The sequence below is a fragment of the Haliotis cracherodii genome, unplaced genomic scaffold (assembly GCF_022045235.1).
Source record: "Haliotis cracherodii isolate W230 unplaced genomic scaffold, xgHalCrac1.p SCAF_3, whole genome shotgun sequence".
Lineage (NCBI taxonomy): Eukaryota > Metazoa > Mollusca > Gastropoda > Lepetellida > Haliotidae > Haliotis > Haliotis cracherodii.
Genome location: NW_027266286.1, coordinates 13,380,589 through 13,396,633, shown reverse-complemented (window position 1 = coordinate 13,396,633; position 16,045 = coordinate 13,380,589). Strand labels below are relative to the sequence as shown.

Here is a 16,045-nt window from a genome sequence, read left to right as displayed (position 1 = left end):
AAGACCCACTTTTGACATCTTCACCAGTTAGTTTGAATTTCTCAATAAAGATTTCCCTCGCTCTGGTATATGATAAAGGTTTCTGACCTTTAAGTACATACTTTTGTACAGATTTACAGAAGGAAAGTTGACGAAAAATATATTCATTGGCACGGGCTGTGGTCGCAGTTTTCTGGATATCTTCTCAGAATAGACTGATTCAACATCTGTCTACAAATAAAGTATCATAAATTGGTTTCTGTGTATTGTCTCCTTCGAACTGTGACAAATTACAAATGGTTTCAAAATTAAGTGAATAAACTGTAATAAATAACAACTAAACAAATATGTGATCTTAAGAAAATATATTGTTTAAATAAAAACTCATATCAAGCAGTGTTACCTGCATATAACGAGTCTCTGATTCACATCAGTTTGTGGCTATGGCATGCACTACGTATACTGCTTCTCAACCCCGATTTCAATCTGGAGCACCTGTTTGTCAAGCGGTTGCGTCTACATTGGCATCTGCGGTAACCTTGTCCACCACAAACAATCTGTGCTCTGACGATTTCAATTATAGATAATGTTGTTTCAGGGAAAAACGCGGTTTCAGTCCAGAATATCTTACAAACTAAAATTGATTTCTTGCTAGTCGCCTACTTATTGTTTCCTTATGAGTTCCTATTCTGTGCATTGCATTGTCTATGTCCATGACTACGCCAGTTACATTTGGCGGGTCACCCTTGCTCCTGTCAAACTGCATTATTTTAACCTTTTGAAAATAATGTACCATCAGAATGTAAAAGTAAGAGAAAGCATAACTACTTGTCACAAAGCCTTCACTAATGATCAAAGGGAAACAGTGCATTGAGACGAAAGGTGGACTTTATTATGTGGTCAAAACACCTCTAAAAATAAAAAAACCCCACAAAACTAATTGTTACTTAATTTAATACAATGAACACATTTTAAAAGGACAACCTGTTTCATTCATTAAGTTAAATTGATATCAAAACAATATGCTGTATGTCAATTATACATAACCCGACCCATGCTTGTTAGCAGGAAATACAATTTTGTGAGTAGACACAGTTAAGCGAAGATCATCGTTCAGTAATTAAAAAAAAATAATGGTTGGTCGCAACGTATTACTTTCGAGCCGTATTATATTTATGTTTTGTATGTCTTGTTATTTGTCCGTTTGAGTTCAGTGAATAAGATTTTAAAACTCACACACGTCACTGTCTTTAGGATTTGCTTATTTTAGGTACTGTAGGAAAGACAGTCAACTCGAGTTGCATGTTAAACAATTTAGTTACACTCTGTGAAGAAATAAGAACGTTGTAACATTTTTGATACAATGTTTTTGTATTTGAAACCGCGTCGTCATTGCAGTGCGGCACTGAGCGGTGTGCAAAGCCAGCATACCGCTAGGCACCATGATAGCACTCTACATTGAAAACACATTATGTTTATCTCCTAATTCGATTTGCAAGTAAATTTAAATGAAAGTACAACCTATCAGAACTGGTGCTAATAGTTCACAATTATTAAGGAAAAATATTGGATTCGTTTCAACTGTTTCAAAAATAAATCATCAAACAATATCAATGTGATGGCTACTCCAGTTTTTAATATAAATATGACGTGGGCATATAAACGTATTGGATATCTCGTAATCCGATAGCGCTGCCAGCAAGCGAGTGATCAATACATGTGTCAGGCGCTCAGCATGGTCTATTACTGAAGCGTTTATCAAACCTCACACCTTTGCTGGTCCCGAAATGGAAACATGAAATACCATGTCGTAGGTACTGGTCCACAACCGAAAGTAAATGTAGATGATATGACAATTGTAACATTTGGATACGATCTGATAAGAATGCATGGTTGCAGCTCATGATCGAACTCCGTTTTATTGCAATTGATACACAATGTACGTTGTTGGAAGGCTAAACGTCTCACACCTTTAGACGATTGTACATGGGATGGATATTATCTCCCGTCATCTGTTGCCAGCTCACGGATTGAACACCATGCATCTATCAAATGTTGTCCACAGGTTTCATCCACTGTGTAAACATCATATGTTATCTATCCTCTGGTGTTATATGAACTCGCCCGTTGGTGATCCATATTGATTATCCCATGGTATAGCTAAAATGAATAGACTTAACATTAAACCGCCCGCATTTAATCTGAAATGAGCGGGACACTATAACTTGATAATGCCATCATATTGCTTGAAGACGGGCCATTATCACGCCGGTTGCAGGTGAGAGAGGCAAATTCCCAGACAACAGCCCTAGCGGTTTAACTAGGGCTACCAATAGTTGCACACCAATTATTCGAACATTCGCAACAACAACTCGTGTACCATTAAAACTGTTTACATCCCCATAACCACAGGCATGTACTCATGATCTAACACAATATGAATATATAACGTAGCTGCCGGAATCAGCTATTCCCTGTTTACATCCCCACATCAGTTATTCCCTGACGGAAAAAGACGACAAAACTCTTTCCTTTATCACTTATGTTTATCTGCAACCGGAAACACAGGTGCGTGTTAGAAACGAAGAATACCGACTCACTTGCGATGCTGTCAAGACATTTTCGAACCCGGCATGGTGGATCACTTTCCTTTAGAAGAGTTGAACGTCTGGAAAGCATCCCAGCCACAGAGAGTTTTGATCAGTGCAGTATAACCGTGCAGTCACGGTTGAAATAGCACTAGGTCCAAATACTCTATTACTAGTCAAAAGGCCATGGAATTAGATCGGGTTGTAGGGATCGGTGACTTGGCGGATTGTGTGTGTAATCGGTACAAAACTGCGCGGGACATTACTCTTAAAGTCCACAGCTGGTTTTATCTGGACTTGATTTGATAATTTACAGACCGTGGCCATAGAGCAGAACGTAAGCAAACACAAACAAGGCAGTGTATAATTGTTAGGGGCACTACTGGTGCAACAAGGCGAGGTTGGTTGGTTGGTTTGTTGTTTAACGCCGCACTCAGCAATCTTCCAGCTATATGACGGCGGTGTGTGAATAATCGAGTCTGGACCAGACAATCCAGTGATTAATATCATGACCATCGATCCACGCAATTGGGATCGATGACATGCATCAACCAAGTCAGCAAGCCTGACCACCCGATCCCGTTAGTCGCCTTTTACGACAATCATGGGTTGCTAAGGACCTATTCTCACAAGGTGAGGACAGATGTGGAGGTAGTAGGACGAGGTTCGGACAATGGAAGCACATGTGAGAGTCCTTCATGGGGATATTACGACCCCTTTGCATTGGTGACTCAAACGCAAGTTGGCCTGAAGCAACAGCACATGTTCGTTTTTGCATTTGGAACAACCCGCGACCCCTGGAAGAGTGTGCTGGCAATGGATTGGTCTCGGACACAACGAAATCAGCTTGAGTCTTGGATGGTGGCTCAAATGCAAATTGAAGCAAGCAGGTGCTTGGGATTTTGTTGCGAGCAAGTGTAAATGTTCGAGTTGTAAAAGTACAGTTAATGGTTAGCCTTGACAAATCTGACACGAGGAAGAGATCAGTTGATGAACAAAACGGGTTTCTCTTTATTTCACCTACAAGTTACCTTGGAATTATACACATAAACAATTAATATAGTAACTAGTAACTTATTTGCATAAAGTGCTAAGTGCTGCACCTCCAGAGGGCTGGTTTGCATCAGTTGACCTGAATGAACTGTCAGCCACCCCCAGTGACGTCTCGCACATCTACATATATTTACATCTATATACATTTCAATATCTCTTTAAAGAGGTTGTCAAACTAAAACAGTCGTAAGTAATGATCACCACACTTGAATCGCTACATGCTTGTAAATATGTTTCATAATTCGCTACAAAACAGAAACAAAACATTATATTCCAATACAGTATCTGCATCAAGTAGAACAAAAACATGGTTATGACTTCTATTCCGATTGTAGGACTATTCCTGCAATATTTGGGTTGTGGACGCCACGATTTGGCTTCACCCTTGATCAAACGCAGCTCTAAAGCATGGCACCCGAACGCTGTAACTACTACACCACAAAACCATCATTGCATTCATGAGGTACACATGGGTACTTTAGACAGCCTCCGTGGTGTAGTCGATATATAATAGTGTAATAGTCTTAAACGCCATTTTACCTCACCTTACCTCGCCTCAGATCACCTGACATGAGTTCTACAACTCATGGGTTACTAACGTAAGGTGCAACATTAAGGTGTGAAAGACGGATTGAGGGCGTCACTATTTAATGTATAACAAAAGAAAGATTCATACAAATTCTGTTATAAATGAAATTTATTTTATACTTCTTTTCTCAGATTAAGAATGACGGTATCAGCTTTAGAAACTACATTTTGCAACGCCTTCAAATGACAACTCCGAGTGTAAGCAAACCAGGCTTTTCGTAAGAGCCGACTAACAGGATCAGGTGTTCCGATGCATGTCATTGTATCTCAATTTCGTAGGTCACCGTTCATGGTTTTCAATCACTGGATTGTTTATATGGCCCAGACTCGATTATTGAAAGACTGCCATCAATGATGCCACTCAAAAGAAGTTAAGGACCATCCGATTCTTTCATATGAAACGCTGGTGGTCTTACCTTCTTTTGAGTACCAAAGCTTGAATATAGCTGAGTGTGACGTTAAAGAAATAAACAAAGAAAGTAACAAATCACATATAACCTGAACAAAATACAACTAGCCATAAAAAAATTGGTCCTCAGATTTCCTCAAGGATCCCATTCCTCAAGACTCAGCAATAGACACAACTTGGGCAGCCTATATTTGATCCGCTATCTGAGCACACGATCATGGTTTTAAACCACTGCAAAGCCTGTCTAACTACGGCCCCCAAAGATTCCATCTCCCACCTTCTGTCAGACAACCACACTGCTACCAAGGCTGTCAATAATTTACGAAACAGTTAATAGTCAGATAATAATATATAGCATAAATGCCTATTCGTTGTATACAAGAATAATCATGATATTTAAAAGAATCAAGCATATATCATTATGCATTGATTGCGATCTACTAGCCTGGAAAGTATCCAGATCAATAATGGAATGCTTAAATATTGTGATTACCTCAGCGATGGTTATTTTTAAGACAAGACCAATGGATTGTCCGAGATTATAGTTGATTTATTAATGAGTTTCATTGACTATTTTGGTTATTTTATTTTTAAAACAAGACCAATGGATTCAAAACTGTCCGAGATAATAGTTGATTTATGAGCTTCACTGACTATTTTGGTAAGGGTAAAGTAATGCCGTGAGCTAGATGTATTTGGTATGGAGGTTTTCATAACAAAGTATAGACGCATAGTTTTTTTATTCATTTCTGCAGGCACATATGTTGCAATGTGCCTCCTGTAATTTATTGTGTTTTATGAACTAGTTCATCGCAGATGTTGAAGTTATCTAGAGCCCTGCCCCACCGGGGGCATCCGTCACAAACACATACAAAAGCAAATCAATTGTTGACCGATAATACCCGTGTCTTGATTTTGTTAATCCGAGCAGAAAGTCTGACTCATATGCTTAAAGGGATTCAAAAATCAAAAAGACTTCAAGACTTCACAAGGTATTAATTCCACTTGTCTCAAATACGTTTTGTGAATATAAAGAAACCCCCTCCTTGATTGAAGTAAGGATCATGGCTACTCTTCCAGACACGGTTTCCGTTTTACAATTTGCTGGATCCAGTAATGTATCTCTTTGGAATCCAGTTCAAAACAGAAATGGACAAGTCTTCAGCTTTCAGTTTATATTACTAATTCGTGGTTATGTTATACATGTGGCATTATTTGATATAAAGTTGTTTAACCAAAACAATTGTGTAGTGATGCTTACATATGATTACAATGGTTAGGGTATGTGAAACCTTGTTGGAGGGAACATCTACAAACTCTTGGGTCATCCGAACTACGGAAAAAAACAGTACCACTTGGTTAGTTCCCACAAATGAGTACCACCGTAAATGGAAACTCTCGGAAGATTTGCTGAGCACTTCTAATCCGCCAAATTCATTTTGTGGAGCCTTGGATAAAACAGGATATGATGCTCGTGGATTCGATCACCAGATTCCAAATGATAAGTGAAACATGAAAATAGACACTGAGGGTCGTAAATAAATTCGGATTGCCAGTTAATTGAAATGATCGCGCATCCTATCCGACGGACATGTGCTAATAGGTGAACATAATAAGTACTATTTGAATTAGAATTATATTATAAAACAATGTCAACTTCTCTGTTATAGAAATATGAAAAGGACTGTTAAATGTATTGGAAATCTGGTACAGCTTACGGCGCTACCACCAAGCAAGTGATCAATACATGGGCGATGCGCTTCACATTGGTATCTGGTTAAATGTTTTACTTTATCTACTAACTTAAAGTATGTGTGTAAAATATTGGGAATAGGCACTAATAAATGTATTTTTTTTTCAAAATTAAATAAAGATGCTCTAAAAATCCCATAACAGATATTTAGATGAAGTTTAAACTCCATAATCACCAGTAACCTATGCTGTCGCCAGATGTGACGTGTGGATCGTATGATTCATTGCGTGTCGGGGCACCCCTGAGTTTTATAAGAAACCACCACACATTTGTGCCAGCGATACAGAATATACATAAGTATGGAACAAATCAGAAATTGGTATCATCACTAATTCATTAACACATGCTCACGATATCGACAAAATCGTAAACCGCTGTCGACTGCAGCGAGTGGAGCTTTCTGGAATGGTTTTGTGCTACACTTGTTGGAGTAATATGCACCTTCATGTTTACACGGCCACAGCAAACTTGATTGTTCGATAAATTTCGGGATGGGACCACTTCTATAAGGATCGCTGTATAAAGGCGACGAGGGGACGATTGGAGGTCTTTTCAACCTGTTAATCTATTTACCAATTGAAACGCCTCTTTCAAAACAATCAAAAGTGACGATATTCTGAGCATCAGCGAGCGCAGTTACAGATCTTGTGTGTTCATTTACTGATGTTTTCTAGTTAGGTCTGGGCGAACGGATTTCTAAATTAAAGTCTTCATTTAAGTTTGGAAATCACCCCGTAACAACTGTATATGCGTTGGATATTCATTTTCACGAATGTATCACACTTTTGGATGTTCGTGATTTAGATGTTTATTATCTATAGAGCCAAGTGTTGCCAGTTAATGGATTTAACACCTTGCATTTGCGTCGCACCCAGTGGCGATTTTATCAAATGTCCATTGGTGCACACTCACCATCCACTTCATACCATGTGTTATCTATTATCGGTGTAACGTGAACTCACACGTTGAAGATTCATATTGATTAACGAACATCCTTCTCCCCCCGCGGGGTTCCCAGGGGGCGGAATGGGCAGGGTGTCAAAAGCGCCAGGCTAGCAAACGTCAGGTGCATTCGTCACCACTCGTCCCTTTCCGTAACCTGAAAGAAGACTCGTCCCCCTATCGATGAATGTTATGTGCGAACATACGACAAGCCAATCAGAATGCGCGTATGATTTCAAGTTCTTTGTCAAAGAATCCCTCAGAAATAATTTTTGATTTTACATATGTCTTGCATCTAAAAATATACCAAAGACACAGTTAAATGTGTTCAATCATACTGTATAATTCCGCATGTCCCGATGTGCTTTGAATAGCATCTGAAATATATAAAATATATGGGGAAATATGTGTGAACCATTACGCAACGAATTGACGATTATTTTAGGTATGCCCGTTTGCGCTAAGACGGAACCCGGTCGCAAAAATGGCCAAGAGAGGGGCACGAGTCGCTATTCGGCTTGTCCCGGAATTACACGAGTTGGTCACGAATGCGTCAGGTGCTGACACCGTATCCCGCAAGTGACACGATGCTCATGATAACAATCACTGGATTGTCTGGTCCAGACTCGATTATTTACAGACCACCATCATATGGTTGGAATATTGCTGAGTGTGGCGTTGAACAACAAACCAACCAACCAGCCAAGTGGCCAGGTTGTAACTCAGCCTAAGGACCACCAGTATTTACAGGTCTTTACAGTGTGGTCACTACCGATAGTATACATTACATTCACCCTATGCACTCCAAAGAATCCACCCATCTTATGGTAGATGACAGATGGTAGCAACACGAATACATACACCCGACACAAAAGTGTCAAAACGTGTGGCGTCACGCTGGGCAAGTACATTTGTTCCAATGTGCCTCTGTTCACCAGCAGGGAATGGGTAGCCGATACATCTATCTGGGGATGTATACTCTCCTAGCTCGTGACATGTCATTTGAAACTGCCACCTTCTCCCTTGCATATTTATTCTGGTTACTAGTAACAGTCATACTGGGCTGTTCTTGCCTCTTGTCTTGATTGACAGGTCCTATGAACTTTGTTTGATGTTGCTCTCCGTTGATTAGATACTGACTTTCTGGGCGTGTCAAGATATGTGCATAAAGAAAACAATCACATGAGTGATATCACGCCACAGTACGTCATCCTACGCCTGGAATGTTGTCTGATTTGAGTGATTGAGTGAGTGAGTGAGTTGGGTTAAACGCCGCTTTTAACAGTATTCCAGTTATATCGCGGCGTGTCAGCTAAATGTGAGAGGGAAGCCCAAAGTGATGCCGGACTAAGACGTTTACCACTTCGGTGAAACACACGAGCACGGCTATGGTGCTGACAAACCTAGAAACATAAATCTGATTTGACATAACATATTTTTTTATATAAAACTTAAGGAGATAACACATTTCTTTGTCGAATCTTATTTTAAGGATTGACTTTATTTTTCGGTTCATAGAGGTATGAATCATAACCGATGGTCAAACTTTTGTAAGAATCCGCTATGCCTAATGGTTTTTCATATCTTAATCAACCGCAAAAAGGGTACACACTCAATCCTTAACAATACACATTTTCAATTTGAAGTCAAATATACATTTTCGTGGAATACATTGAACACGATAGTAGAAGTGTCAGACTGCACGTAGTTCAAAACCGTATGACGTACTGACAGCTCAGGAAACCCACCTGGAACATCTGTCACGTGTGAGCAGAGATTTAATGTGGGTGGGGTTTGCATACTTTTTATGACAGCTTGAAACTGTTATATTGTAAGCTGTAAACTGTAAACGCTTCATTCGATGCAATTCACTATCCCTGACAGCAGCCAGACATGGAGCTCCACCTGATGTTATTTCTCTGCGTGGCAGTCTGTTCATTTACGGGAAAGGCGGTTGCCGGAAAAGGTAAGCAAAAAAGCTTAATATAAACAAATGGCAGCGTTCAAGACTAAAGGATCACTCCAACAAGAATTGTATACCACTTTGCGTTTTAGGTGAATCTGAAAAAAATCTGTAAAACAAGTAAACAAATTCTGACGAAATTATAATTCAAAGTTGTAAGGGACTTTCAAACCGACAGTACATAACCGGATGAAGTGATGATGTGAAGCAGATAAACGTGTTCCACTGTTTTTGAAAACGAATATCTTTCTTAAACGTTTTTCTTTACTTATAATCAGCAGAATCTCTCAATTTGTACCCAGCAAAGGTAATTCAAAATTAACATGTTTCATTTGTTTCAACAAAATCAGTAAACGCTACAATATTTCTGGTTCTGAGATCACTTGATTGTCTGGTTTGTTTTCAAGCCACCGTCGCATGGCAGGCAATAAATACTTATTTTTTATATGCAAATTGTGTGAATGGCGGGTGTTACCGGCAGGGTAGAACATGTTTAACCTTATCGCGAACATCTGGTGTCATCACTGATTTTCAGTGGTCTATTCATATCATATCACAGCTAATTTTGTCCTTTAAGAAAAATATAATCTGTTTCGGCGGATAATCTAGACTGGTTATTCTCTTGCACTGGCAATATATACTTACTAGTTTATATAATATTCCTGTTGTAATGATGCATATCAATACAATATTCTTTTGTCTTATGATCAACTAAATGTCATTGTCTCTTGGGGACACGGGCGGTCGGGTAGCCTAGTGGTTAAAGCGTTCGCTCGTCACGCCAAGACCCGGGTTCGATTCCCGACATGGGTACAACATGTGAAGCCCATTTCTGGTGTCCCCCGCCGTGATATTGCTGGAATATTGCTAAAAGCGGCGTAAAAACATACTCACTCACTCACTCTTGGGGACACGGGTTGCCCTGGAGTCTTATGGGGCCGCATTTCGCTGTTTCGACTTACTTGCCATAATTGATCCGCTGATTATGGGTTCGAGAACATGATAATGATTCTTGGTTTGGCAGTACCTTTCACAAAAAGTGATGTTATACCTAACTGATCAATGCTAGCCGCGTCTCGCCACGACGAGTTAGCTTCACAAAATGGGCTAGAGAGTGATAAAAACCCAGTGTGGGTATTCCGAGCCCTGATATGACTGAAATAATAGAAAAAGCGATTTAAACTGCAAACACACTCTGTCGCACACACACGCACGCAGAAATATATTACCAGAAGTGTAAAAACATATTACCAGAAAAGTATATCTTTAGATAGAAGCATTTGATTTTATACAGATGCAGCTGTTTTAACATTCCACTGTTTTTGGCGTGTGTACATGTACGTCACTACCTACCTGATCACCAACGCCTGGTATCATCACTTTTTGATACTGATGCATAAACAATGTAGCAATGGACGTTTTTTTCCGTCAGTGATTAGCTGACCCCGAGATGCCCAGTTTCCTCGTTTGCTTCGATATATCAACTGCCGTCATTGCGTAGTTTTCTTCTTTAGTCGTTTTCTTCAACTGTAAAGCACATGGGAAAACGCGTGTTATACATTGCTTGAAAGCAAACACAATACTTCCTAATTATGTAAACGTGAGTATGTTAACATGTCGACATTATTTCTCGAAGCTGTCACATTTCTTCGTTAGCTCAATAGAAAGCCCTTGCCATGCCGTTATAGTACATATACAATGTGACACGCCACCAAGAGGAGTTACATCATAACGGACATTTTGTGACGCTGCTTACGAAAGCCTAAGCCATAAACAGTATATATATCCATAGTCTTTAGATGATTGGTGTGACAATCGAGGACAGATGTTGAGGTGGTAAGGCGAGGTTTGGACAATGGAAGCAAACGTGAGAGTCTTTCATGGGTATAGTCCCCATACCCAAACCTGGCCAGGATCATTCAGAAAACTCAAATTACAAAAAAAGAGAGGCAGCAACAAATCTGTCTCAATAAAATTCACAGGTCTTCCCTTGAAACGTGTTTAAATGTTCTAAATTAATACCTAATAATATACAATTCTGCTGAAAATATAAGCTGCATAAGGACCCCGAACTATATTTAAATGGTACAGTTATCAAAGTTGTAAACGAGGCCAAGTTCTTGGGACTTACCTTTGATGGCCATTTAACTTCCTTACCTCATATCAAATATCTCAAAGCCAAATGACTGAAGCCACTCGATTTGTTGAAACTCGTTCCTAATTCAGTGCACTCAAAACTTGATTACATGACCATTTGTCGCCTTGTCCCGCTTTGAATAATAGTTTTGAACTAACACAAAGGCGACAATTTCAAGGTTAAAATATGTCGTTGTCGCCGCATTCAAATTTGTGTGAAAACGCGTTAAAAATGGGCAACAACGCGACATATTGATAACATCACATTGCCGCCCGTTTCTTTTAATGTGTACATGTGTCATTTGCGAATTAATCTACGCATGCGTAGAAATGGTACGCTCTTTTCAAACTCCAGTGTGTTTTTTCAGCTCCAATGATTCAATGGCAATATTGGTTGTTTTCTCAAAAAGACAGCAAATAATTTATCGCTTCTTCAGAAGTTGTTTCATATATCAAAGAATGTTTGATATTGAACTATATCTGTGTATACCAGACCATTTGAATTTAAGTGTGTGCGTATGTACATATAATATTAATATGATGAATGTAGTGTACCGTTATGACTGAGCCACCTGCTGTTACTACTGGGTATGAAAAAAGAAAATAAACCTTTCTATAATCATAAGAAATCCGATTCCGATTCTGACTATATCATAATCATATGCTTATGAAACATTTTTAAAAAGGGATGATATCAGATATTCGGGAACAGGTAAGCGTAGCCTGTCCTACCGGTGGAACCTGTCACAAACACACGCAAAGCCAAGACAATTGTTACTCTGAACGAAAACAGGGGAACATGGAGTACACTGTTAAATAACAAGTACGATAGAAATTGCCTCGGACATAATTTAGAAATGCCCTCTACATATCTCTCATGAAACTGCCGGCCTTGGCCGTTAATGTCGTAACATTGTGACGTTCTTTGAAATCTCCGAAGAAAGACCATGCTCGATTGTACCTCAAACGTTGTGAAATGCAGACACCAAGGGCTGGAGCGGCTTGAATGTACCTGGCATGAAGGAAGCAGTGACTATTGGAAAATCATCTCTCTTGTCATAAATCTTGTGGATAGTTTCTTTTGTCACCCTGAGCCAAGATTACAGAATAATGCTGAGTTAAGTTTACCTTTCAGACCCATGGAGATTCGGTTGAGAATGGGACTTTAGCAATCCACCCTTGTCTCAAGGGGCGACTAATGGGATCGCATGGTCAGACTCGCTGACTTTGTTGATAAATGTAATCTTATCCAAAATTGCGTGGATCAATTCTCATGATATAAATCACTGGATTGTCTGGTCCTGGTTTTACCATTTACAGACCGCCGACGTATAGCTGGAACATCGCTAAGTGCGGCGTTAAACAACATAAAAATAGACAAAACCTTTCCATTTCATCATAGAAATAGGTATTGTAGAATCACTTTGAATCGTGTAATAATGCATTGTTTTCTTCATTCACACTTCTGTAAAACAGGGTACAAATGAAAGTTCAGCATCACGTTTATTACATTTGGACCTATTTCGGGCTGAATAGTTTTTAAAAAGGACCGATTGGACAACCTAGTGCTAAAAGCACTCTCTCCCCATGCTGACGATTCGGCTTTGATTTACATCGAAACAATGTCAAAAGCCCATTTTGGGTGTCCCCACCGTGAAATTGATGTAATATTGACAATGGCGTTGTTAAACCGTACTCATTTACTGACAACTCACTCGCAAACGCATATACTGATATCGTTTCAGGTTTGGTGTACTTTAAAGCATCACTGCCAAAGGATTCGAATCCCGCATCCTCGAAATCTTACCACTTTGGTGTTGGCAACATCATTCCATTTAGCAGCGTTGAGGCGAACATTGGTCGTGGGTATAACCCTTCATCTGGGGTATTCACTGTACCTGTATCAGGTAAGAATGTGATTTTTCATATACACAATGGTCACTCATCATTTTCTGATTAGATGCCTTTTATCTAAGTCCAGTTTTACGCAGGGCTATGTGACATTTCATTATATTTAGTCACGTCATTCCTTGTTCAATAATTTAAGGAATTCAACAAATCCTCCATAATTCCATGTACATATACTTTTCATCTGTCTTTCATAACGGTAAGCCAATAGTGGCAAATGTTTCAAACATATATATATATATATGTATTTGTCTGAAATTATGAGTGGGAGACAGTAATACTTCCACGTTTACGAAAGCAGAAGGTAGCCATATTGTCTTACTGGAATGTTTTTGTTGTGATTAGATTAATGCAACGTGGTTGGATACTTTAGAAACATTAGTTCTTTCAACAAGTAACCATGTTGATGTCATTACAATGAATATAGTCACCCTGGGAAACCAAGTACCAAAAGGTGATAACCGGTATTTTGTCAGACCTTGTTCGGTGACTGTGACATGTATCCAACGTGTGACTTTCTACGAGCTACGTTCATCCTTTGCATGTCAGGTAATCGGTTGACTGTGTTGTGGTAACGACGTTTCTGGGAACATCGTTTAAGCTTTGGACCCTACAACATCACATCAACCCAACTTTCCCTCATATCTCAGCAGATTGTGACACATAAACTGCTAAAGGAAAAATCAGTTATGCGTTAGCAACAGTGTGTATTGAAATTTAGATACAGGGGAAAATACAATTTACATTTTCAGGTTACTATCAGTTCAGGGTACTTTTACAAACAACTGGTGCAGGTCATTCCGATTTCGAGCTGGTTGCACAGGGTTCTCGGAAAGCATTTGTAACCGTTCCAAGCATCAATGACAGCACCACCATGAGCGCTACCTTTCATGTCAACAAAGGTGACCACGTTTTCGTCAAGAAGTTCTACGACTACGGTAACGCCCCATTAAGACATGGGCTGTGGTCGCAGTTTTCTGGCTTCCTCCTTAGAAAAGACTGATTCAGCATCTGTCTAAAATAAAGAACCATAAAATGGATTTCCTTTGCTGTCTCTTTCAAGCTGTATACTGTATCAATCATTAGTATAAACAGTATCCACCAACATGTTGCAAATGCCTACAAATTATCAAGAGAACACACCTTTGTGGATTTATTGCTATTTGTCGTGTAACATACATTTCAAGTGTACCGAAATGAGCCATCTAAAGACAACAGGGCATTTTCGAAAATGATTTATTGAATGAGTGAGTGACTTAGACCAGCCACCTGCCACAAAGGGCTGAACGTGTTTTGATTTGATTGGCGTACACACTGACAGGAAGTGTATTCTAAATCAATCTGATTCAACTATAGATCGAGAACAGTACTTACATGATATAGACTTACTGTCGTTGCAATTAGTTTTAGGTGTCAGGCAGTGTGCCCCGATGGCTAGGGTGTTACTACACTCGTATCACGTATCCTACGAGCGGCACATCCTGCTCGAGGTCGTCCTTACACCAGCACTCGGAATACCAAGCTGACTAACAATGTAATGATAACACATACAATGTATATAGTAATGAACATCAATGGACAGACAATGTATACGTTTTCGATTCCGCGACGTCATTTCAGTGCGGCACCTTGCGGTGTGCAAAGCCAGCAGACGGCCAGGCACCAAATCTACAGGTAACCTCGCTCTACATCGAACACACGGTATGTTTATCTCTTAATTCGAGCTGATTTAAATGAAAGCGCAACCTATCCGAACTGGTGCTATTGTTTCCGTATAACCTATTTAACAATTTAATTATCAAACAATATCAATCTGGTGGCTACTTCTCTTTGTAATAAAAATCTGAATTGGGCAATTAAACGTATGGGGCATCTGGTACATCGGACAGGGCTTCAAGCAAGCGAATGGTCAATACAGGGTTGAGGCGCTTCGCAGAAGTGTTATCAAATATCTCACCTTTGCTATCTCTCGAAATGGAAACATGAGTGAGTGAGTGAGTATGGTTTTACGCCGCTTTTAGCAATATTCCAGCAATATCATGGCGGGGGACACCAGAAATGTGCTTCACACATTGTACCCATGTCGGGAATCGAACCCGGGTCTTCGGCGTGACGAGCGAACGCCTTAACCACTAGGCTACCTGACGGCCCCAAATGGAAACATGAAAGACCTGTGCTAGTCAACATAGTACATGTAGATGACATGATATGTTAATTATGGTAAGATTTCGATACCACCTGATAAGAATGTATGGTTGCAGCTTATGATCGAACCCGTTTTATTGCCAGTGATACACAATATAAAAAGGCAAAACGTTTGATTTAAACATATTTTATTGCGGAAAATCATACAATATGCAATGCGTTGCAGTGTCGTCAATAGCAACATAATTTCTAACCAATGCACAGTGTTACATGGATGGAATCAACATCCAGGCGTATATTTCTAGTCAGACCCTTGTTGTCTATGTACAGAATGTAAATGATATCTCATCTAAGTTATATACCGATCATCATGGCGTCGTACGATGTCACCACACATGTAAATACATTTGGGTCATCGTGTGTTCAAGCATGTATATCTATTGGTGGATTCTTGGATGACCGAGAGAAACTGCTGGGAGAAAAACTCTTGAAAATTATCATTAGATGAGAAGTTTTCCTCTTTGAAAACTTTAGAATTGCGATGTCTAATGGTTGAATAAAGTTTTCTATTCTATACATCA

General features: G+C 39.5%; 1 protein-coding gene across 1 annotated transcript; it reads left to right on the top strand.

Annotated features, from left to right (window-relative positions):
• Positions 1-9,182: 9,182 nt before the first annotated feature.
• LOC139474956 (complement C1q-like protein 2) lies at positions 9,183-14,351 on the top strand. Its single transcript, XM_071258159.1, has 3 exons — positions 9,183-9,278; positions 13,157-13,318; positions 14,072-14,351. Exons 1-3 carry the CDS (start codon positions 9,206-9,208, stop codon positions 14,320-14,322), a joined length of 486 nt encoding a protein of 161 aa, XP_071114260.1. The 5' UTR covers positions 9,183-9,205; the 3' UTR covers positions 14,323-14,351.
• The last annotated feature ends 1,694 nt before the right edge of the window (positions 14,352-16,045 follow it).